General features: G+C 40.0%; 3 protein-coding genes across 3 annotated transcripts in view; 1 reads left to right on the top strand and 2 right to left on the bottom strand.

Annotated features, from left to right (window-relative positions):
• Nucleotides 1–183: 183 nt before the first annotated feature.
• On the bottom strand, nucleotides 184–4,635 carry FKBP7 (FKBP prolyl isomerase 7). Its single transcript, XM_009899106.2, has 4 exons — nucleotides 4,297–4,635; nucleotides 3,324–3,475; nucleotides 879–1,012; nucleotides 184–554 (listed from the first exon to the last, which is right to left on the bottom strand). The coding sequence occupies exons 1-4, from the start codon at nucleotides 4,503–4,505 to the stop codon at nucleotides 393–395; spliced, it is 657 nt and encodes a 218-aa protein (XP_009897408.2). The 5' UTR covers nucleotides 4,506–4,635; the 3' UTR covers nucleotides 184–392.
• Nucleotides 4,636–4,645: 10 nt separating this feature from the next.
• On the top strand, nucleotides 4,646–16,984 carry PLEKHA3 (pleckstrin homology domain containing A3). Its single transcript, XM_054174050.1, has 8 exons — nucleotides 4,646–4,963; nucleotides 8,774–8,890; nucleotides 10,923–11,078; nucleotides 11,782–11,918; nucleotides 12,898–13,062; nucleotides 14,167–14,210; nucleotides 14,751–14,866; nucleotides 16,157–16,984. Exons 1-8 carry the CDS (start codon nucleotides 4,924–4,926, stop codon nucleotides 16,282–16,284), a joined length of 903 nt encoding a protein of 300 aa, XP_054030025.1. The 5' UTR covers nucleotides 4,646–4,923; the 3' UTR covers nucleotides 16,285–16,984.
• Nucleotides 16,985–23,582: 6,598 nt separating this feature from the next.
• TTN (titin) overlaps nucleotides 23,583–24,583 on the bottom strand; it is a 242,619-nt gene continuing 241,618 nt past the window's right edge. Inside the window, exons 294-295 of the mRNA XM_054173069.1 lie at nucleotides 24,023–24,316; nucleotides 23,583–23,910 (exon numbers count right to left, since the gene is read on the bottom strand). Coding sequence (XP_054029044.1) covers nucleotides 23,612–23,910; nucleotides 24,023–24,316 — 593 coding nt within the window. The 3' untranslated portion in view covers nucleotides 23,583–23,611. The remainder of the gene's footprint in view (nucleotides 23,911–24,022; nucleotides 24,317–24,583) is intronic.

Here is a 24,583-nt window from a genome sequence, read left to right as displayed (position 1 = left end):
AGGATTCTGTTTTCCCCTTTTATTCTACAGAGAAGAGAAGTATTCCTCACTTATGCTCTGTGTCAACAGGTACTGGAACCATATTTGTGTGTTTGATGGGACAGAAAAATTACTTTCATCATTTTAGACAATGAAAAACTACTTAACAATACTGCAAATTAGGGCATGAGACAGGAACCATGAATAGCAGATCATGGTGTTCTCCGATTTTATTTCTTTCTTTTGAAATATCGAACACATTTTATCAGTTGAACATTAAAAATAAGATTTTTACAGTCACCTTAAGAGATATAAAAAGATGACAATATAAAAAAAGGCAAACCAAAAAATTCTGTGACAAAATATTATTTAAAAATCAGTGCCCAGAAAACAGCCAAAAAATTTTAAGGTACTTAGAGTTCATCATGCTGGTAGACATTGTATTCCTTTGCTGATATGAAACCATCTCCATCGTGGTCATTCTTCTTAAATATATCAGCTAAGATTTCATCATGGACTGAGGGATGACGTTTTTTGCCATCTCTTGCAAATTCTTCTTTCAAATACTGGCTTATCTAGAAGAAAAGACAGAAGTCCAACCATTGTGGGTTTTATGCCATTACTCAACAGCGATCTTCAAGGACATACATATATTCTGGGGCATATATGTAAGTTACTGTGACTCCAGTGCAGACATGTCTAAAATTGCTTCCCAGCAAGTGGGAAACATCTTAATGTATTAATCAAAGCAAATGTCAATGTTGTACAGTGTGATTTATGTAAGTATACAGAAGCTTTACATCAGCTGTCGCAGAGGCACCTCATGTAAAGATACCACTGATGCAACTATACATATAGTTTTATACATTATTTTTTCCAAATTGATTCCATCATATTACCTCAAGTTGAGAGAGCTTCTTATCACTATCCTTGTCTATTTGATTAAATGCTTCAACACTGCGCGGTCCCTTATTTACTGCATAAAGTTCAATCTCAAAGATCAGTGTTGCATTGGGTGGAATTTTACCCTGTGCTATGAATAAAAGAACAAAAAAAGCATTTAAGAAAACAGACACTGTGGTCAGAAATCACACATGACAAATTTTCATGTAAAGCATCTTTTATTATTACAAAATGCTGAGCTAATATTCAGATTAAACTCTAAATGTAGGTATTACACAACTAGGCAGGAAATTGGTTCAGGTTGTCTTAGATAAATCATTTTGAGAGAGATCTGCAAACAATATACTTCCCTGAAACAAAATTATATTGCTCGTATCAATTCAGGTACTTGTAAAAATTAAGAGAAGGGTTTGTGTTATCATCAAAAACCAAGTACTTCTAAAGTTCTCTTTTACATACTGTCAAATTACGGGGTTTACTGTGAGACTGAGTCCAAGATGTATGCTTTTATTAAGTATCTGCAATCGGACTTAAAAGGTTACAGTAATAGACCAATGCTCATATATATTTCCTGTCTGAAAAAAACAAGAAGGCAATGTTAGGTTTTCCCAAGTTATTACGAATTATACTGATGGTTACAGGGCTTTAAGTAAAATAGTGTTTAAAATATACATCTCATTAGATAGGACGGAAGTAATGTGATTGACTTAAAAAAAAAAAAACAACAAACCACCAACACCCCCCCCCCCCCAAAAAAGTCTCCACCAACCAACCAACAAATGTACTGGAACACTTTGTCTACTCCCTAAGGAACCAAACCATATTAGACTTCATTAACCTTTTATCAAAATGTTTTCTGATATCTGAAGTGAAAACCCTGCTGCCTATACACACAGGTCATTTTATAAAGCATCTGGCAAATAGGGAACTGAAGATCGTAACAAAGTAATGAGGTCTAAAAGTAAAGCAAAAAAAAAAAAGTCAAGAAATCATACAGCGTAAAATTACCACGTGAACATGCACGTTGCTTTTATTCATAGCCAAAGCCAGTGAGTGTGACATTGTAACCTTGAAATTTGGATACAATCTCAAGCTTGTGCCTGTTCTTCACAAATGGAAAGAAAACTAAATAATCTACTTATTTATAAACAAAACAGGTTTACATGACTCATCTGAAATATCCACAGTAAAAATTAATGGTTTCAGAGTTAGAAAGAGTCTAGTCTTACAAGCCTTAAAAATTTAGAAGTTTTAAATATACCTGAATATAAATAATATTTATGTACTACTTAGAGAAGAAAGATACAATACTAGAATTCAGTGATAGTAGTTTACAAATATACATACCAACAAAGGAAAGATATGTAAAGATTTAGAAAGCCACATGCATCTTTTCTAGTTCAAGATTAAGCAGGCATCTTCCCCAGCATGCAGGAATATGCTGAGACAGAGGACAGGTGTGCTGTAGGAAAACGATACGTTCCTGAAGTGCTCTCTAAAACAAACAGTTAACACTAGTATTAAAGAACATACTTCTACTTGTGTCAGATTTTTTTTTCTTATTGTTCTGAGACTTACTCATTAAACGTTATGCTCAAGGGGAAAAGATTATTCCTAGTAAACTTCACTGTCTAGAATGGAATTGTATGAAACACAACTCTTGCATGGAATTCCCATACGGTATCAATACAAAGCAATTACTATTGAGCAGGAGCTACCTTTTCACAGAAACTATTATACCCAGGTGAGAGCTGAATTTATCTACAACTAAGAGTGCAAACCCCCGTACAAAATTCTGACAGCAAATTTTTTTTAAGTAGACTGCACACATAAGCATTAGTGGTGTGCTAGTATGTCATGTGAAAAACTTCTTTACTTTGAGGGTGACAGACCACTGGCACAGGCTCCCCAGAGAGACTGTAGTCTCCTTTGCTGGAGGTATTAAGCTTGTCTGGATCCATTCCCATGCAACTTGCTCTAGGTGAACCTGCTTTAGCAGGGAGGTTGGACTAGATGATCTCCAGAGGTCACTTCCAACCCCTTACCATTCCATGATGATATAGTTCATTAACTATCCAGAATGTAAGCAGTATTTTAAATTCTACTTAGATTAATTCTGTGGCATGCACTGGCCTGCATTTCAGTTTGCTGAGAAGATGCAGAATGTCATTAAAAGGCTAAGCAGGTAGCAGTTATGTGATAGAAACTAAACATGAGTAGAATATAATAGGTTAAGACAAAACCTGCTGATAATGATGGCTTTGGCTGTCAGTTTTTTGTATTATGGCACTACTTGGAAAAACAAGTGCCATGTGCTGAATTCTAATGCACCTGGGCGTGGACTGCTTACACTGCATAGGATTCTCGCAATCCTTTACAATAGGTAGGTTTGAAAAGGTAAAACAGGAAAAAAGAGGTTTAGTATTAAAACTTTTTTTTACCATATCCTTGCTCTCCATATGCCAATGACGGAGGAATGGTCACTTTCCGTTTTTCTCCAGGACACATATTCATCATAGCAATATCTAACCCTTTTATGACTTGTCCAACACCCAGAACGAACCATTTTGGATGACCTTCATTTTGCGTCCGACTATTAAAAAGAAATGTGAGTGTGTAGTAGCGATTTTAATATGCTTTTAATATAAAGACAACTCTTAATTAATAGTATAACCATAGTAGATTATTAGAACACAAGAATGTAAGTGGAAGAATATAGAATAGTAATATTTATCCTAGATTTGTCAAATATTGAGATGTTTACAGGGCAACCTTTTGGAATCAAAAAAACGAAGTGGAAAAAAAAATAATTCATTACAAAGACATCTAACCTTTCCTGATCGTGTACACTGCATACCAGAAACAAGGTGCCACTGCGGGAAGCCTGGGAGGAGTGTTAGAATTGATTCACTAGTAGAAAGTGAAAATGTCTGACAGGATGAGATGGGATGGAGCACACATGGGTATGCTGGGGTGACCTGGCAATCTTTGCTGCACTACCGTGTGCTTACCCACCACTCTGTTCAGTTTAAATACTCGGTGCTTGTCCCAGTGTCTGGTCAGTTGGTCCCCTTCACTGGTGATGGCCACCAGTCTCAAGCATGACTTTGCTTTGCGGCTTTCCTCCCTGCTAACCCTAGCTAAAACCTACATCCTTCAACACTTGGCTGAGGAAAAATAAAGGTTGAGATAGGAGTAAATTACTAATATGGTGCGCATGGCCTCCAGGTTGTGCCGACTAAGGAGAGCAGAAGGTACTGCTTACATGCCTGAGGGGACACGGCGAGTCCTGTGTGCCCCCTCAGCTGGGTAAGCGGGACCCGCTACTCCCGGGGGCGGGCAGGCTGTGCCACGTACACCGCGGAGCTACGGCCTACGTTCCCTTTCACCCTACACGGCGCCCTGCGGGCCCACCTGCAGTAAAACTTGGATCCATCGCTGGCCAGGAAACCGTCGTAGTGAGCGTTCAGCAGATCCCCTTTCTTGCTCTTGGGACTGCACACCTCGGGGAGGTGCAACACCTCTATTTTAACCTCCTCCGCTGCCGCCGTGCCGCCTTCGACCTGCGCCGAGGCCGCTAGTAGGGCCAGCGGCAGGAGAAGCAGGGTCAGCCCGAGGCCCATGTCGTTTCGAGGTGGCCGCTGGCGTGGCACTGTCCCTGCCCGGCCGAGAGGGTGAGCCTGCACTGTCGCACTCCCCCCGGACGTGGGAATGGGTCCGGGCCAGGCAGCGGCAGAGTGGGCGGTTCTTCGGACCGGCTCAGGAAGTGAAAAGGACGTCAGGAAACAGCCACGAGAGATTGGGTTTGCAGGGGCCGAGCAGCGCGGGCCGGCGCGCATGGGAGATGCGGAGTGCCCCGCGGGGCGGGTGGCGCCGCCGGAGCCGCCACGGGCCGCCGTGCCTGAGCTGAGCGGCTCCGCCTCCGCGTGCGCAGGGAGTACGGGCAGCGGGGACGGGAGGTGAGCGCCCATCCCCGCGGCGGCGGCCGCCCTTTCCCCGCGGCGGAGCAGGAGGATGCAGCCCGGCGCTGGGCTCTGAGGGATGGAGGGGGTCCTGTACAAGTGGACCAACTACCTGGCAGGTAGGCGGGAGGGGGAGGGTTGGGAGTGGGGGGACGGGCGGCGGGGGCTGGGGCTGCGGCTGCTGGGGCCTGCGGCCGCACAGAGGGGGCTTGGCCTTGTCCGTGAGGCGCTGCTGCTGCGTCGCGACGTTCAGCGGCTTGGAACCGGGGCTGCTTTCCACGTTCTGGCTGAGAAATTATTAACCATTTGTGTTTAGAGCCACGTCGCTGGATAGCGGGAGGTCTGTTGCGGCAGGCCACCCGGAGCCGGCTGCGGGGGCCGGTCCGGGGGCGGTGCGTGGCTGCGGGGGGCCGGCGCTCCCCGCGCGCTTCTGGCGAGGGGTGGCGGCGGGCCCCGCTCGGGCAGGGCCCCTGCGTGCCTACGCTGATGGTCTCGCAGCCAGATGTGCGCGGTCCTCCTGGTCTCCTACTGGGAACTGGGTGGCCATGGACGTACTTCTCGAGTCCTTGTCCTTACCGAGTTATTCAGGGTCTCCTGTAGGGCAGGCTGCAGGGAAACGCAGTCCGAAGCTTTTTTTTCTAGCTGCTGAGCAATGGGAGTTTTCCTTGCACCTGCGTTTCCTCTCAGAAAAAGCTTTAATTTGCAGCATACAAACTTGGAAGGTAACCTTTTTGGCATTTCGGGAGTTTTTTAGGATTACGGGGTTTTGTTTTATTATTTTTTTAAAAGTGATAAATGTAAGAGTCTGAATTATCTTTTAATTTACTTTTGGATGGCAGTTTTTTGAGTCTGGTACTCCCATATGCTAACCCTGTAAATTAGCTAATAAACTAGTTCTGGGCGAAATTTACAAAACATATTTTTAGTACTGCAGACAAAAATGGACCGAATGCCTGCATTTGCGTTCACAGCTGGGGTTCTGTTTGCCTCACCCTTTGTGGTAATAGAGATACCACCTTCCTCTGGAGATAGCAGTGCCTAGATGGTATTGTCAAGGTAAACCACATTTTTCTTCTGACACTGTAATAGGACTAATTTCTACCCCACCTCCCCTGAGTAGATCAGAGTTGGATCATATATTATGCTTAATAAGGCCTCAGCATGCTCTGTTTATGAAAATTGCGAGAGTTTGTTAGATGTGGGCCACACAACAAGAATTGTGTGCGCTGCTGGGAAGTATACAGAGCATAATCTTGCATTTTACAGAGCAAATATGTATCTACATATATACTGGCCTTCCAGTGCAAGAACCGTTGTAATTAAGCAGACATTTGATAAGATAGTTTTGTCACTCCACAGTAAATGTGGAGAAAACACATGTAGGAAATAGTATGTACAACTTTCTTCTCAAAATAAAATGGAAATTGTCACTTTAATGTGACCAAAAATGTTACTGTAACAAAAGGTAGAAGGTCACAGATAATGAGGTCTTGTGGTGTTTGATGTGAAGTCCTCATTTGAAGTCTGTTGTTGAATAAGTAAATATATAATAGTACCTCTGAGTGTTGCACACACAACAGGCTTCTAAATTAACTTGAAGCTAACCTGCTAAAAGTTGGAAGCCCTCTAAAATAGCAAGTTGCAGAACCCTTCCTTCTGTTTGTGCTGCCCATTTCAGAACTAGGGTGTCAGGAACTCCTACAATTTCCCGAATATAGGTAGCAAATTATTTTTATTTTAAATCACATTCCTGAAATTTTAAAATGTTATTACCAACTTTGTTGTTACTCTGCTGTAGTTTGGTTGTGGGGTTTTTTATTGGTTGGTTGGTTTTCTGTGGTTTTATTGTAGCCAGAAATAGATGTAATACTTGCTGTCATTAATGGTAGAAATAAAGGAACTTGTTATTGTTTCTGAATCATTGCAGAAAACATTTAGTTTCTTTTAATAATAAAAGCAAACCAGAAATGTAGCTATTTCCCTCCCTTCCCCCAATAAGTCTGCATCTAAACATTTGTGAAGTACAAAATTGTTAAATGTTTTGTCAAACAATCTTCTGCCCAATTTCATATTGGAAGAGGTGTTTTTGTTCTTTATCAGCATAATGCAGGACTGAAATAATCACCCCTGTAGGGTTTCTTTTTATCAGAATTGGGCTGTTGAAACTTAGCGCCTGTGTACGCACTTTGGAGATAAGGGCAGCACAGTCAGTGTTTTGCCAGACACTGTAGCAGGAAAGAAACAATATTGGTGCATTTCTGAGATGTGTTTTACAGGGCATCATTTTCAGTACGGTCATTTCATGACTGTTTGTATATATTCTTTAAGTGGTGATGCACTCTTGGAGTTTGAAATGATTCCTGGGGGAGTTGGTATCCCTTGATGTTTGTACTTTTCATTCTATTTTTATACCCCAGTGTGGGTCTGCTTAGTAGTTACCACTCTGCATTTTGAAAGACACAAGTGCTTACCATTACAGCTAGTAAATTAAAAAAGCTAGCTATATGTTGTTGTTCCCACACTGTGCAGTTGTGACATGATGCATTGGGGCTTGGCCTTATGCTTCTTGAATTAGTGTTAGTGTTCAAACTTGTACTGACTTAATGTGAGCATTAAAACAAGATGGACAAGCTGGAGAAGTGGGCCCAGGTCAACCTTGTGAGGTTCAACAAAACCAAGTGCAGGGTCCTGCACCTGGGCCAGAACAATCCCCATTATCAGTACAGGCTGAGGGATGAGGTGATAGAAAGCAGCCCTGTGGAAAAGGTCTGGATGAGAAGCCAGACATGAGCCAACAGTGTGTGCTTGCAGCCCAGAAGGCCATTTGCATCCTAGGCTGCATGAAAAGAAGCATGGCCATCAGATCAAGAGACGTGATTCTGCCACTTTGCTTTGGTAAGACCTCACTTGGAGTAGCCCAATTCTGGTGCCCTCAACACAGGAAGGACATGGATCTGTTGGAGCAGGTTCAGAGGAGGGCCATGAAAATGATCTGAGGACATGGAACAGGTACCTCTCCTGGGGTTGTTCAGCCTGGAGAAGACTCTGGGGAGACATAAAGCAGCCTTCCTGTACCAGAAAAGGGTCTACAAGAAGGCTGGAGAGGGATCATTTACAAAGGTCTGTAGTGAAAGGATGAGGGGCAATTGTTTTAAATTCGAGAAGAGCAGATTTAGGTTAGGAGGAAGCTCTTCACCATGAGGGTGGTGGAACAGGTTGCCCAGGGAGGTAGTCAAGGCCCCATCCTTGGAGCTGTCCAAGATCAGGCTTGACAAGGCTCGGGGCAGCCTGATCTAATGGAGAATGTCCCTGCTCACTGCAGGGGAGTTGGACTAGATGACCTTTGGCGCTCCCTTCCAACCCAGACCATGCTATGATTCTATGATTATGAGGCCTTCAGCTGATTTTCAGGAGTCTGGTACCTGATTAAGCCTTCTGTGTTACAATATACTGCTGCTGGATGCCTGCAGCTTACTCTGTTGGAATGGCAGTTGAGAAGTACCATGGAACATGTCGCCAAATATGTTGCATTCTTGGCCACAGGGTTACTGCCATTCCAAACTGGGTAAGTGAAGCAAGAAGTGAAGCAGTTTAGTGTCAAGGGATAATATGCCCCTATTATACAGTGGATCTGAACCAGGAAACCTTTGAAACAGGATTCCATGGCAGCTAAACTAAAATTTTCTTTTGCCATATAATGGAATATAGTGGGAACTGAAATAGTTACATCCAAAAAGAATGGGAATCAAATATCCATATAATGCTAGTCTAGTTATAGGGTGGCTCTGGTCTTCAGACTGCATAGGTTGTTGATTAACTAGTGTGCGTGTTTGCATTTTAATGAAAGTTCTAACAGTCAAAGAGCTGAATTTGCTTTGTAATTTACTGATTAGACTGAATGTTCCTTTTCATGTTTTTTATTTCACTAGGTTGGCAGCCTCGGTGGTTTGTTTTAGACAATGGGATATTGTCATACTATGATTCACAGGATGATGTTTGCAAAGGCAGCAAAGGAAGTATAAAGATGGCTGTGTGTGAAATAAAAGGTAAGAATTAATAGATTTATGCCTGAGGAAATTTTATCAGCCAGGGAAATGGAAAAGGTCACCCAATATATATTTTGTATTACAAGTTTTTCCTCCTATGCAGCTGCCCCATAGTTCACAGAGAATAATGAATTTGAATTATGAAGACAAAGGCAGAATGGTTTTGACAGTTACAGTTCTCTTCTGAGCTCTAGAACCTGCCACACATTCCATTTTGTTCTAAGTAATTGTATGCATATGGATTATGCTTGAAGTTACCTTGACTAGTTGTTTAGTTCTGCTGCTTTTTCCCTCTTGTGACCAGGGATGAGAGACTGAAACATGAATGCTAGTTTTTCAGAAGAGCAGCAGAAGTGACCCAAAAAAGAGATTCTTATAAACCAGTCTTTTGATTTCCTGAGTCATTTTTACTTTTGTCACTGTTAGCCACTACCTACATATATAGGTGATGGATGTATTGGAGTTAAGTCAGCTGTGTCAGACTTGGGGTTTAGCCTTTAGCATATTCTAAACTGTAGATCAACCCCCTTGGCTAATGGCAACGTGTTATTTAGCTGTCCATTGCTTTCAACTCTTGACCTCTTTCCAGATACCCACAGGTGACAGGGCTTGTGATATGGGTACCTGCATATTAAAAAGTGGGACTTCACATATTACATGGGCCACCAAGTGTTTCTTGCGTACTAACTTCTTTTTGGTTATTTTTCCCTTGGTGTGGCTGAAACCATGTGAAGTGGAAGATCCTTACTTTTTGGCAATTCTAGGCATTCTTTTTGCTTGTCATTGCCTTTTGATGAAGGAAAGGTAATAGTTGAAGACTGGATTTGATGCCATTTCCTGCGTCCGTGGCTAATGGGGGTGGGTCAGAGGAACTGTGGTAGACAACACGAAACTCAGCATAGTATTCAGTTAAAGATGTTGTATAGAATGTAATAGACTATAAAGAATTTCCACACCAGTTCTACGACTCTTATGGTTGACAGCTGGCTGAACCTGAGCCAGCAGTGTGCCCAGGTGGCCAAGAAGGCCAATGGCATCCTGGTCTGCATCAGAAATAGTGTGGCTAGCAGGAGCAGGGAGGTCATTCTGCCTCTCTATTTAACATTGGTTAGGCCACACCTTGAGTCCTGTGTCCAGTTCTGGGCCCCTCAATTTAAGAAGGACATTGAGATACTTGAACATGTCCAGAGAAGGGCAATGAGGCTGGTGAGAGGTCTCAAGCACGAGCCTTATGAGGAGAGGCTAAGGGAGCTGGGGTTGTTTAGCCTGGAGAAGAGGAGGCTCAGGGGAGACCTTATTGCTGTCTACAACTACCTGAAGGGAGGTTGTAGCCAGTGGGAGCTTGGTCTCTTCTCCCAGGCAACTAACACCGGAACAAGAGGACACAGTCTTAAGCTGCACCAGGGGAGGTTTAGGCTTGAGGTAAGGAGAAAGTTCTTCACAGAAAGAGTGATTGGGCATTGGAATGTGCTGCCCAGGGAGGTAGTCAAGTCACCATCCCTGGAGGCGTTCAGGAGGGGATTGGACATTGCACTTGAAGCCATGGCTTAGTTAGTCATGAGGTGTTAGGTAATAGGTTGGACTTGATGATCTCTGAGGTATTTTCCAACCTTATTGATTGTATGATGCTATGACATGAAGCTAGAAGGCACATTCAGTTTTTAACCTACTCCTCTAAATACTTGTCCTTGCAACAAAACTTTTCATTTTGCCTTGTTTAGACCAGGTTTGTGGTACAGCAGTTACTGCAGTCGTGCACAATATATGGTTAATGTAGAAAGGGAACCCCATTGTACTTGATTCTGGCCACTGTTCTTGTGTTCCTACCTGTTGACTTGAAGGCACCCTATGGAGAAGGGTTGAGCAGCATTAGGCTATTTGTTATTTAGGTGTGGTAACTTGTGATTTGCTGTATTTAGTAAATAATTGTTGCTGAGTTGGGGTGGGGGAGGGAGTAGGGAGGTTGCGTCTTTCCCCTCACACCCCACTCCCCTCCAAAAAAAATTGTTTTGTTTTTATCCTTTATCAAAAGTTCATGCAACAGACAACACAAGAATGGAACTAATCATCCCAGGGGAACAGCATTTCTATATGAAAGCAGTTAATGCAGCTGAAAGGCAAAGATGGCTGGTAGCACTGGGGAGTGCAAAAGCCTGTTTAGCAGATACTAGAACAAAAAAAGAAAAAGGTATGTATATTATTTAGAGCATATACAATCTTACTGTTTTTACAAATGCTCTGTTTCAGATAATGATAGTGAAAATATTTTGGTGGGAAACCAGTATGATTGTCATTAAATGGAAGTCATCATTATTTCTAGTCATCAACATGGTAAATTCCCCCTTGATGTTTGAATTAGAGGTCACTTTCATTGATCTCGCCTATCTTTAAGAAGCTGAAATACTAGTGACTTGTTACAGGAGCAAACATACTGTTTGTAGCTGTTGTGAATCCATGTGATTTCTGCTGGTTTGGTTTTTAAAATTTTTTAGTTACTACTGTTTTTTGTTGGGATTTTTGTTCCAATGATTTCTCTTAAGACAGCTCAGAGTAATCATTTCCAGCCACTCTGATGGGTGTAATTTTAATCCACTGAATTTTTTTTCTACATTGCATTGCAGCTAAGAGGGATTTCAACTTTATCATTCCTGGTAATGTGCTTCTTTCTAGTGGTCAGTAAATTAGCATCAGTTACCCAAAAGTACAAAACTGTCTGCTTCAAGTATAGCTCTCGACTCAGTGCAGAATCCAAATTTCCTCAGAATTAAATGAAAGCTTAAGTAAGTTTGATGTTGTTGTTTTTTAATTGATGTTTAAACTTTAAATGAAAAGTGTTTAAAAATGAATGCTTACATTGTGTATAATAAATTGTTTGGTGTGTTGTTTTCTAGAAATAAGTGAGACCAATGAATCTCTTAAAACCAAAATGTCTGAACTTCGTCTCTACTGTGATCTTTTAATGCAGCAAGTTCATACAATACAAGAATTTGTTCACTATGATGAGACTCGCTCTCCTTCCAGCATTGAGGTACAGTATGTCTCGAATGCTGTTGGAGAACCTAATTATATAATAAAGCTCATGTTTCTATTGCCAGCTTACGCCTTTTTCATCTCCCTGGCATTGGGAGATTTAACCTAAGGTCAATTTTGGAGTGCTTGTGTATCTATAACACTAACAGCGATTATATGTGCATCAAGTATCTGGATGATTTAACCATAATAGTAACATGCGTTAGAAAGCAATTGTGCTAATGAATCATTTGGTTGAAAGGCTGGAAGAATTGCCATGTGAGTTAATAATTTGTCTTGTTGCCCATCTCTGTCATGGGTAGAGTAGTTGAAACAACCTGAAAGCATTGCTCCGAGGCGAATCTGAACATCTATACTTTTACATTTGTCCATTCCTTACTTCCTTGGAAACCTTTGGTATTGTTAAATCAGTCTGAATATGCATAAGTAGAATTATTCTAGTATTTCTGCTTTTGAATGAATCTTAGTATTGAAAGTTATGAATAACTTTATTCTCCCTGCTCTTGAGCAGGGTGTGGAAAGCATTGTTGTCATTTAGGGCAAATCAAGATGTTAATGGTTAGTCACAGCATAGCAAATTGTTTCAGTTTACAGCAAGACGAAACTGACCTCTAGGCTTCTTGCACTAGATCAATAAAGCTATTCCCATGTTCTGCTGCAATTCATTTGTTTCACTGAATGGTCTTCTGACAGCAGCTAGTCACTCCAAGGCAGGATTTGCAGTAAAAACACTGTCCTTGTTTGGCTAATACCCTAAATAAATTCAGATATCAGAAAGAAATGACAACGCTATCATGCTTGTTTGCTTAAATTAACCTTATTGGAAGGTGTGCGTTTGAATAAGCAAAATGGGAAGTGAAAGCTCTTAATGGTAATGAGAGAAATTAGTACATATGGGTATGGTGCTAGGGGGAGACTTATATCTGCATCTTTTAATTTCTTTTCTTGCTTATGCTTGTGCTTTCATTTATTTTCAGAACATGAATGAAGCTTCTTCCTTGCTTAGTGCCACATGTAATACATTTATCACAACACTTGAAGAGTGTGTGAAGATTGCTAATGCCAAGTTTAAACCAGAAATGTTCCAGCTGCCTCACCCTGATCCTTTAGTTTCTCCAGTGTCACCATCACCTGTCCAAATGGTTTAGACATTTTAAAATACTATTTTTAAGTATCATGTTGTTGGTTAGATGAGGGAGAAGTCTATGCTATTGCTATGATGTCAGCAGTTGGAATCTTGACTGTTACCATCAGTACTGGTCCTGAATATAAATCAAAAATTTCCCATTCACAGTCTGTTTGCTAGTCTTTACATAACGAGAACAATTTGTCATATGTGATAGGTTGTAACGTACTATCTCACAAATGAGTGAAGGGTAACTTCCCCAGTTCAGCTGGGTTTTGGTTGATTGGTTGGTTTTGTTGGGATTTTTTGTTTATTTTTTAAACACTAGCTGTACACTGAGTTTAAAAATTTCACAACCTTGCCTCCATTTAATTGGAGAAGTGCTGTATGGCTGGAAGCACATCAGCAAGGTATTATGTATTTTGGTGTATGTAAGTCATAATGCTTGTGTTAATCTAATGTCCCTCTCATTAACAAAAGAATGTGAATAATGGTCAAGATATTACTCGCGTAACTCTTCACTGCTGATTGTTTCTGTTAGAGGGACAGTGTATGTGGAATCATCCTGAATGTCTTCTTAATTATATGTGTAGTTTCTAAGATGGGGTATATTGGGGGTTTTTGTTGTGGGAATCCCCTTCTTTGCACTCACGTCTCTTAGTATCAATTTACTTATAAAGCTGATCATTACTGATTTTAATTAAGAACGTTCTATGGTATGCATAGAGCTTTGACAGTGATACCAGAAGAACCACAAAGAAACGCGAGACACAGTTTGGCTTTATTATGTAATGGGGAACTTTAAACTGGCATTTGGTAGAGGAAAATCTCTTTCTGTGTCATAGCAATTAACAAATGGCTCTATGACTAACCTGGGGGCAAGAGAGAATGAATTCCATAGAAAGTAGGTAGTATTTTTTTTGTAGTAAACTATTTCTATATAGTTAAATTTTAAAAAAAAATTGATTGCTTTTCATTAAAAAAATTATCCTCTGTCTTTGTATAGACTATAAATAGAGGAACAATTAATATAGCAATGCGTATTATTCTGAAGTAGTTTGTGACATTTTTGGTGTGGTTTGTTGCTGGATTTTTATATATTTTTTTTTTTTCCCTCTAGATGAAGCGTTCTGTTAGTCACCCTGGTCCTTGCTATTCAGATAGGTAATTTTATGTTTTACTAAGCTTTTTTTCTTATGTCTCAAAAAACATCCCCAAACCTGCTGGCATTAAAATGAAAATGGGAGAATTGTTTATTTGGGATTAAAAAAAAAAAAAAAAAGTCATAGATTGATCTAATTTTGAAAACTGAAGATGCAGGCTATCAAGGTGGGTGGCAAATAATACAGCTGCTGTTTCTAATATGCTATTAAAGTTTCTTCGTGGTAGAAACTTTATGCAAATGATTTATTCTGACAAGTTCATGAAATTAGACATGGAACTTGATATGCTAACATTCTTTTGGGGTTAGTGTTTCACATTCTCAAGCTATTTTTTTCATGGAAAGATTGTATTACATTTTTATTTCAGTGTTCAGGCTTTGCAGTTTTGCAAATTAAGAATATTCTGTTGACTGCCACTTTTAGTACAGTGAAAAATATTGACTAACAGTTTAGGCTAAGCACCAAAATAATTTTGAAGTACATAAAGTTTGTGTGGTTTATTGCAGATTTTGTCTACTAGTAGATCTTGTTTCTTTTCTAGGAATAATCACGCCATAAAAGAACCAATTTCATCTGCTCATAGATTTTCACAGCGGCGCAGAAGAACGTACTCTGATACAGAGTCTTGCAGTGATACTCCTTTTGAAGATTCTCAGAGTAAGTTTTCTTTTCTATCTTTCTGTGTACAGTAGTTGTTTAATGCAGCACAAGGAAAAGAGATTTCTTAGTTGTGCAAAGTTTTGGTTGTAAGATTCTTATATTATAAATCAAAGCAATTGGGTACTATGTGGCTCCTTTTTCCTGGCTTTCATTTGTATTGAAAAGGATCTTAAAGCTGGAGGAGTAGTATAGAAATCAGTGGTACTACTGGCAAGATAGAGACACAGCCAGAAAAGGGCTGAAGGGACAGATGTACTATGTTCTTGTAAGTGATGTGGAGTGCTGTTGTTTGCTACCTGCTTGTTTATCACAAAACCAAATTTTTCTTTCTGTGACCCTTATGAGTGTTGGGGAGTAATTTCTGCCTGGTGCATTGCAGAAAGAGGGTTCATTTCAGTTCCTGCTTGCCTTTTGTAGAGAACAACACTGTTCTGAAAGAGTGCAGCCTTGACAACAATAAATAAAAACAACCTAAAAAAATGAGATGGTGTCATGATCATAGTATCTTTCCCTTCTGATTAGATGAGCCTACTGACTTCATACCAAATTCTTCTGTAGCTTTTCCTTTTGAATCTTCCTGTCATTTTGACTCCATCCTAATTCCTCTCAGGGAGACTTTAACTTGACTAGTTCTGATTTGTCTTGATTCCTTTTGGAGTGCCCAGTGCTTCACTTGAATTGAAGAAACCTGAAGCCTGTGCATTGCTGAAAGCCCATGCCAAGCATGAAGGGGCACTAATGCTTTACGTTCTTCATGAAACTGGTGTTTGCACTTTCATATAGTTTCTTTGGTTCTATGATCCTTGTGTGTTGCAGGGTGATCCCCTCTTTCACCAGCCCAGCATGTATCCCAAGCCACTAAACTTTGTTTAGGTCTTATTCTGTGTCTTTGTGTAACTTCGTGAAACTCAAGGCTTTCATTGTTGTCTTATGGACCTTCTGGTGTTGGTTATTCAGTATTTTGTTTTCTTTTTTACTGTGTTAGAGGCTCCTCTGCTACCTTCCAGTTATCTTAAGTCTTCCTCTTTCATGTCAGGTAGCCTAGCAATACGGATTTTAATAGTAGAAAATATTTTAATTGAATGCTTATCAATACATCAGTTCTTTAAAAAGGATGTTTGCACCTCAGAAATGACTGGCCTTCAAAATTAGTTGATTTATGTTGAATGACTGTTCTTCCTATTTGTCATTCTTAGGCATGATACTAATTGAAATCTTTAAGGAAAATTTTTTTGGGTTAAAAATTAAATACTTACATACTTACATTAAATACTTAAATCTTTGTAGGATCTGCTCACTGTTCTAGAAGTGCTGTCAATGGAGATCTGGTATCATCAACCATTCCTGAAGAAAATAGATCAGTATCAAAGGAAAGATCTGAACTGGAAGAGACTCTTTCATCCTTTTCTTCCTGAAGAAACTGAAAGTATTCAATTTTCTATAAATAATGCTATGCAAAAGCTGCTGTAATTATACTGTTGTTATAGGAAGTAGTAATTTCCCTTTTTAGAAGGATTTCTGCACTTTATAGAATAACATAAAAACTATCTTTGAAGTGTATTTTATCTTTATACAGTTTATTTGCAAGAGTATTTTCCTAATATTTCACTGTTTGAATGTGTGTTTTTTGGAACAAATGATGGCTTAACAGATAAGCATCTGCTTTTGTAAATGTAGCTCTTTTTAAGAAGTGTGAAGGTCTGACTGATACATCAGCAAACCTCCAGGTTATAAACTTCAGCAAAAAGGTTTCTTTTTTTTGAGAAAATACAGCTTGTGCCATGGGCCTCTTGGCCATGTGTAGCAGGTCATCCAGAAGGAGTTATGATTAGCCCTGCAGTTGGTATTTTTGCCTGTGTGAGGGCTGTTGAATGGGCACTGATGGGTCTACTCTAGCAGCTTGATGGTAATTGACATTGCCTTCTTGAAAAACACAAGGATATACATAATCCGGTCCTTATTTTTAGCCAATGAAAGTAGAAATATTTAGTGTATTTTTCTAAATAAATGTATAAAAATAACTTAATATGAAGCATTTGTACCAAACATTGAATATTTAATAATTTTTATTTATTTATTCTTTTTTGCATCAAAAATTTCTACCTACTTTCACTACTAAAGGCTTCACGGTGTGCATAAATTTTCTGGGGCGTATAGCATTGCAAGTAGCTAATACAGCACTGTTAAAACTTACTCTACTCACTCAAGATGTGCTTTTAACAAAATATTATGAAAGCAAGAGCTGAAATATTAGGCCATTAAGTGTAATGAATATTTGTATCTATACCTATTTTATTTATGATGTATTTGTACAAAAGGGAGCTCTTTTTTTGCAACTCCTTTGTATCATTCAAGGGTAGTATAACAGCAGGAGATGGATTTTATGCTCAGTTACATCAGTGTAAATTTTTGTGAACTGTGAGACTGGGTCTGACTCTTAATAATTAATGAGTAATATAGTATAACAGTGCCTACTAGCACCTTGGTCCATAGGGTTGTTGATGTTAGTGTAAGTTTTGGGGGGAATTTTTTAGGTATTCATTTAGGGATAAACTTGGTCTCTGAAGTCTTAGCTGTAGAGCACTTTAAGCAAGCCATCTACTGTTTTTGATTTACACAATTGTTAAATAAATGTACAGGGTTTTTTGCACTCAAGCACATACCAAAATCTGGTTTTGTACTCCAGTCTCCTTTAAATTGATTTAACTAGTCTTCCTCTTGTGTATATGAATAACTTGGTGTTTTTGAAGCAGGCTGGTAAAGACAGATGGGAATGGAATGTAAGCTTTCCTTATAAATTTCTGGAATGTTGATCTATTGAAATAAAAAAGGGGCCAAAAACACATGCCCATGCATAAAATGCCAGTTTGTAAACCATTGTCAGGGTCGAATGGAGTGGTTTGTACAAGTAAAATTGTTTGTGGATACCAGGTCAGAGCTGTCATTTGTACTCAGTTCTGTCAGTTTTCCAGCAGCAAGCATTTGCATATGTGTATCAGCCCCACACATGCCTGTACATTCTTTTTTTTTTCTGAATGTTTTAATATATTCTGTATGACATAACAATTGTAAAATTAAGTATTAAAGATGATGTTCAGAGATGTAAACTCCATACTGCAATGAGAGTATTGTTTTGATTCATATGCCATCTTATGGCTGCTTTTTGAAATTTCACTGAGGTTTCTGCCAGCTTGTAAAGTGTTAAGTGCACGTCACATTAGCCATTACCTTTTTCTGGCTTTGAACAGCTACAGAGAAAATAGTTTGGAAACCATGTTGTGTAAAAAGAACTCTGAGACTGATCAGTGCATGTAGTAAAAAATAATTTTAAATATTGCTGCAGATAGGATTGTTTAGACAAAAGTTGTAATAATAAGGTTCAAGCACAAACTTGCAGGTAATGACTTCAGCACTGGTTTGGGTTTCTCTGTGACACTAAAGCTGGACTGATAGCTTTTGCATCTGTGTCGTGTTCCTGCTAAAGTTAAATCTGCCTTTTTATATATACCTGTGACTAGCTTTGTGGTGAAATCCTAAAATGTGTTTCATTGAAATCAGTGAAGATGCTATGCCATCATACTCCTGACATTTAGAGATAAGAATAATTTCTGACAGTGCTAGTATTTACCTGGCTGAATCATGATGATCCATGTGTATTAAGACTGAAAAAAATACCCTGGATGCTCTTACATTTTCAAGTTTAGGGGACTCGGCAGGAATACCTAATTGTATTGTTGTTGTTTCTGGTGAAAAATGGGAGCTGAACCTCAACATAAAATGTAATTTGTATCTCTTTTATTTCACTTGCTTGTGAAGAGATCAATTTGAAACCATTTTAAAAACACACCATAATATTTGTCACTTAAATATATGCAGTATGTGTTTATTCTTCAGGTGGAAATGATCACTCTAGTTACCGAGTTCTCTGTTACATACAGTAGTGATTGGGAGGTGTCATTTAGGAATTCAGTTTACTTAGAATTTTGATATTTGTTAAGTCTGGATGAAAATCCAGAATGTTTTGCAAGAGAGTATGGTAAGTCAGGCTCTTTCTCTGCTTTGCTGCTTTACGGTATGGTGGTGGTTTTGCGTTTCCCTTCACGGTGGGGCACTACCATTGTGGCTATTTATGAACTAGAACCCACCTTGCCATATCCTGGCTTTTGTAACCAACATGCATGAGAGCAGAACCTTGTATCTTCAGATGTGTTTCTGGTTCAGTTTTTTTCAAAGCGAAGGACAAACAGGCATCTCTGAGACTGTAAGTAAGTTACAGATGTTAAAGGTAATACTTTAAATCCTGCGGAGGGACAGGATTTAAGAATGTCTTCTTTTGTGTTTTATATTCCCTTGTGATAAATACTGGTTTGGCTACTTCTGTAACTTCTTTTTCTCAGTGCACTCTCTTGGCTGCCTAAGCATTTTCCACAGAGTTTTGGTTACAATTGCAGCAGCAGGTCATAATTACCTTACACGGGTCTGACTTATTTTTGCATTCACTGACTCATACTGACATGTCAGAGTACCTTATTTTCTCTGTTACCCTTTCTTCTTTGTACCACTTCTGTTAGTGCTATGACATGTTCCAGTGGAGAATGGAAAGAGCGAATGACCATGAGAAGATTTACCATTCTATTAGATGTGAGGTTCTGTTCATATAATTGTCTCCACTTAAAGGGAAAAGAAGTTGAAAATGGAGATGGTAGTAAAAATTGAAATGTGATGTTAAGACTAAGATTTCTTGTCTGCCAGTGGTAAAATGAGTCTCAGTGTTGTGGCTATCCACCATCACAGTTATTTTTCTCAGGCTGCCAAATGTAAAAGGATAGAGAATATATTGCCCTATAGTAGAATTTATATAGTAGCTCACAAAGCTTTGTTGAAGTGTCTTTACTTGTGCATCAGGACACAAGAAGTCTAAATGCCTTAACACATTAGTGGTAGATGTTTTTCTGAACTCAGTCATATAGTGCAATAAAATTTTAGCTTTAAATACAGGTATTCTCAGCTTGCACAGTTAAAAATTTCAATATGTGACTTGAATCGGTTTGAAATGTTAATAGCCCATTTTCCATTTAAAATAATATGCAGAATGAATGTACACTGCCACACCAGTGTGCTTTCCTCTTGACCACATAAATGTGTCCACACTCAGTAGAGGTCATGGAAGACCAAGTTTCCAGTAGCATTACAGGAGAAGATTCCATGCTTAGATCTGCAGGTGCTGCCTGTTGCTATCAATTCTGACTAGTGCATTTTTAGTGTTAACTTCAACACATTTCTATGTACAGATGCTGTGGGTTAGCAAAGGCTATACCTGAGTGTTTTTGTGTCTCATTTATTGGGTTTTGATAAACATCTAATATAATGAGAATGAGAAGTTTTCTTGATATTTTTTTCCTCCTTCTTCTTTTCTTCCTTTAAATGCTTTAAAGATGTTCTTTATGAAAAACTTTTTTTTTTTCTTTCCTCCCTGAGGAATAAATACCATGTAGTCTTAAACTCTTTCATCTTTAAGATTGTTTAAAAATTTTTCTGGTTTTATCAGTGAAAAAGTCCAGACTTTGTCCTGAACCAAAACTTATCACTTCTAAAATTCATATTTTTACTGTAGTCCCCCTTTCATCCCCATTTATTAGGTTTCCTGCATCATTGGGACAGCTAGGGGCTCATAGAAAAATGGAAACCTGCTTCTAGAGTGAGTATTTTTAGAATATGGTTTTAAACATATTATCTGCTTCACTATTTCTGAGATGCTTTTTAATACTAGTAATATGCTGTGAGTCATAGAGATGCATTGTATTGATAACTGATGCTCCTGCTCCACATCTAGTGGCATGGCATTTAACAAGTCCAAGTGCCGGGTGGTGCACTTTGGCCACGGCAACCCCATGCAGAGCTACAGGCTGGGGTCAGAGTGGCTGGAGAGCTGCCAAACAGAGAGGGACCTGGGGGTGCTGATTGACAGCTGCCTAAACATGAGCCCAGAAGTGTGCCCAGGTGGCCAAGAGGGCCAATGGCATCCTGACCTGTATTAGGAATAGTGTGGCCAGCAGGAGCAGGGAGGTCATTGTGCCCCTGTACTCTGCATTGGTTAGGCTGCACCTTGAGTACTGTGTCCAGTTCTGGGCCCCTCAGTTTAAGAAGGACATTGAGACACTTGAGCATGTCCAGAGAAGGGCAACAAGGCTGGGGAGAGGCCTTGAGCAGAAGCCCTATGAGGAGAGGCTGAGGGAGCTGGGATCGTTTAGCCTGGAGAAGAGAAGGATCAGGGGTCACCTCATTGCCCTCTCCAACTACCTGAAAGGTAATTGTAGACAGGAGGGGGTTGGTCTCTTCTCCAAGGCAACTAGCACCAGAACAAGGGGACACAGTCTCAAGCTGTGCCAGGGGAGGTTTAGACTCGAGGTGAAGAGAAAGTTCTTCACTGAGCGAGTCATTCATCATTGGAATGGGCTGCCCAGGGAGGTGGTGGAGTCACCGTCCCTGGAGGTGTTCAAGGGGAGATTGGACGTGGCACTTGGTGCCGTGGTCTAGTCGTGAGGTCTGTGGAGACAGGTTGGACTTGATGATCCTTGAGGTCTCTTCCAACCTTAGTTATACTGTGATACTGTGATACTTAAGAGAATTTTACAGCCCCCAAAACACTAACAGCAATGCAACCCTGTGTTTGCTCACGGAGTGATCATGTTCCAGAAGCAGGGTTGCTCCTTTGACTTTGTTACTCTTACAGTAGATAACCAAAATTGTGACCTGCCTCCATGGGATTTGATATTCCTGTCAGGAATGTAAAAGAGAGGCATGTCAGCTGATTTGAGGGATGAAGAACTGATGGGCATGGGCCCTTAATTACTTAATAGGAGGGGAGAGGGTAGGTCCAGGCAGTTAGGGTCAACTGATCATAGAATCACAGAATTGTTAGGGGCAGAAGGGACCTCAAGGATCATCTAGTTCCAACCCCCCCACCATGGGCAGGGACACTAGATCAGGTTCCTCAGAGCCACATCCAGCCTGGCCTTAAAAACCTCCAGGGATGGGGCTTCTACCACCTCTCTGGGCAACCTGTTCCATTGGCTCACCACCCTTGTGGTGAAGAACTTTTTCCTAACATCCAATCTGAATCTACCCATTTCTTTTTTTCCCCCCCCCCCCCCCATTCCCCTAGTCCTATCACTACCTGACACCCTAAAACGTCCCTTGTCAGCTTTCTTGTAGGCCCCCTTAAGATACTGGAAGACCACAATTAGGTCTCCTCAGAGCCTTTTCTTCTCCAGACTGAACAGCTCCAACTCCCTCAGTGTGGCCCTTCTCTGTATATGTTCCAGCATGTCCAGATCCTTCCTGTAATAGGGGCTCCAGAACTGGATGCAGTACTTGGGTGGAGTCCCTCCAGAGCAGAGTAGAGGGGAGTTGCAGCTGCCAAAAAATAGGAGCCAACTGCTGGCTTTGCAGGTGGCACTTTTTCAACCACTTTCAGTAGAGACAAGCTATAAAGAGGAGAGAGCAAACAATTATCCATGTAGGGGAAGGCCTGGAAATTTACTTAGCAGATGGATACTAAGAGGAGCATAATGCTCTTACTGACTCACTTAGTGGTGGCCAGGCTCTTCCTGATAGATGGCTACCTGGTTTAAATTGGAGAATTGCAAACCAACCTAGTCTTTTTTTTCTTTTTTGTTTTCCCAGCAACTCTTTTTTTTCTGTAACGTAACACAGGAACTGTAAAAATGCAGCATAATAAATAACAAGGAGTCACAGGCTTTATGGTGCTGAAAGCATGCTTTATTTTAAATGAACAATTCTATCTCAAGGAGGTTCAACAGCTAACAAGATCTATTACTACATTGGGAGAGCTAAAGCAAATTGAAGCGTAGGGCGGTATTTGATGTTGTAACAACAGTTTGTTTTCAAACTGTGGTTCATTGCTTAGTTGCCCGGAATTTACTACTGGATGTCTAATACTACCACACAAACTCAATCACTGCACCCTACGAACCTCCAAGAGGGAGTACTGCTGCTGCACTTGAGTACCTAAATAGCTTTGTTGATTAAGGGGATGGCCAGGTGATGTTACTTTTTAAAAGCTATTCAGGTAGTCAGTATGTCAGAAACAGTACACAGATAGTGGGTGGACAAAGTGCTGGCCGCTTGCACTTTGTCCGAAAATTGTCAGTCAGGTATGGAAATTAAGACATAATCAGATTTAATGTAAAACATTAAAGCAATGCTTACAGGAGGGTAATTGCAAACATCACCAATGCCTTACATTTCTGATTCAATGTAGGTATGTGTGCACGTATGAAATACTATGCACAGTATCATCTCTTAGGTGTAGGTAATCTTCAACAGGGAGCCTCTCTACCTGTTGAGGCATTCTTAGACATCAACAATGAGTTGAGGCACAAAAAGTAGTTAAATGTTGAGCAGGGTAGTCGTTTGCTAAGAAACTTTCTCCTACCAACTGTTAGTTCCAAAAGTTACGTTTCAAAATGTCATAAAATAAATGGTACAAAACTTCATAACCGTTAGCATCGGCTATATACAGTATGTACATGTCAGTGAAAAAAATGTTTAAAATTCCTAGGTCAGTAATGACTATAAGTCATTATGTATAGCTCTGGACTTTGTCTTGTTCAGGTAGGTACAAAAATATTTTTTTTAATATATTTACAGATCAGATATTTCAGTCCATATATGAATCACTTGTAAAAAGACAAGTGTAAATAATGCAGATCAAGCTTTCTAAATTGATCGAATATTAATATTCACAGTGGCAGAATCAGTGCCAAATTCGTTTCCTAAATTCAGGGTATAAAGTCCACCGTCGTCCTTCTGGACATCCATGATGATCAGGGTGGTTAGATCTTCACTGGTTTCAATATGAAATCTGCCTTGCTGGTCCTGACTGGTAATTTTTCTCCCTCTGCAGTACCATGTTATTTCAGGGGCAGGTTCACCCGAAAAGGCACAAGATAATGTGAGAACTTTCCCTTCATCAATGCTGATATCGGATGGGAGAGCTTCAATTTTGGGTGGTGCTCCTTTACAAAAGAGAAGAAATACCAGGTTAGTCCATCAAGCCATACAGCAGGTTTACTGTGAGAACTACAGCACTAATGAAGCACTAACTCTACTGGTAATTGTGTTGCTCACCTCTCAGACCTGATTTAAGCATTTTACTAGTTGAACTCTCCAGTTGAGCCATACTAGATTTCCCCATAACACTGCTGGAGCTCATCTCTATAAAAGATTCTTTCATGGAGGACATGCTTTTGGCAGACATGCTTGCAAATTTCATTTCAGTCATGCTGCTACTGCTGAAACTGCTGAATGAAGCCTCTTGTTTAGAAGAAGCCATTTGAAAGGACTGAGAAGAAAAACTTTCGTGCATGCTTGTGTCGCCACTTGTCTTCAATACTACCTCTTTTGGAGGTTCTTCAATTAGAGCTGGAGAGCATCGCAAACATAGAAGGAAAAACCAATAATGTCACATTAACAAACAAGTCATGCAGTTCTCTGTGGTTAATTATACAGAAATGAAGAGACAGCATAGTTTGCTTTCAATAAAAATCTGCAGTGGAGTATAAAATTAATTACAGTCATTTGTCTCAAGATGTCCAAATCACAAACAGTAATTTATAAATGAAACTATTAATAGAATGTATGAGCTTGAAGGAGACAAGAAGGAAGAAACAAGTCATCACAGACTGTTTC

This window comes from Dryobates pubescens, chromosome 2 (genome assembly GCF_014839835.1).
Source record: "Dryobates pubescens isolate bDryPub1 chromosome 2, bDryPub1.pri, whole genome shotgun sequence".
Classification (NCBI taxonomy): Eukaryota; Metazoa; Chordata; class Aves; order Piciformes; family Picidae; genus Dryobates; species Dryobates pubescens.
Note: the sequence above shows the minus strand (reverse complement) of the source record. Positions and strands in the feature narration are given on the sequence as shown.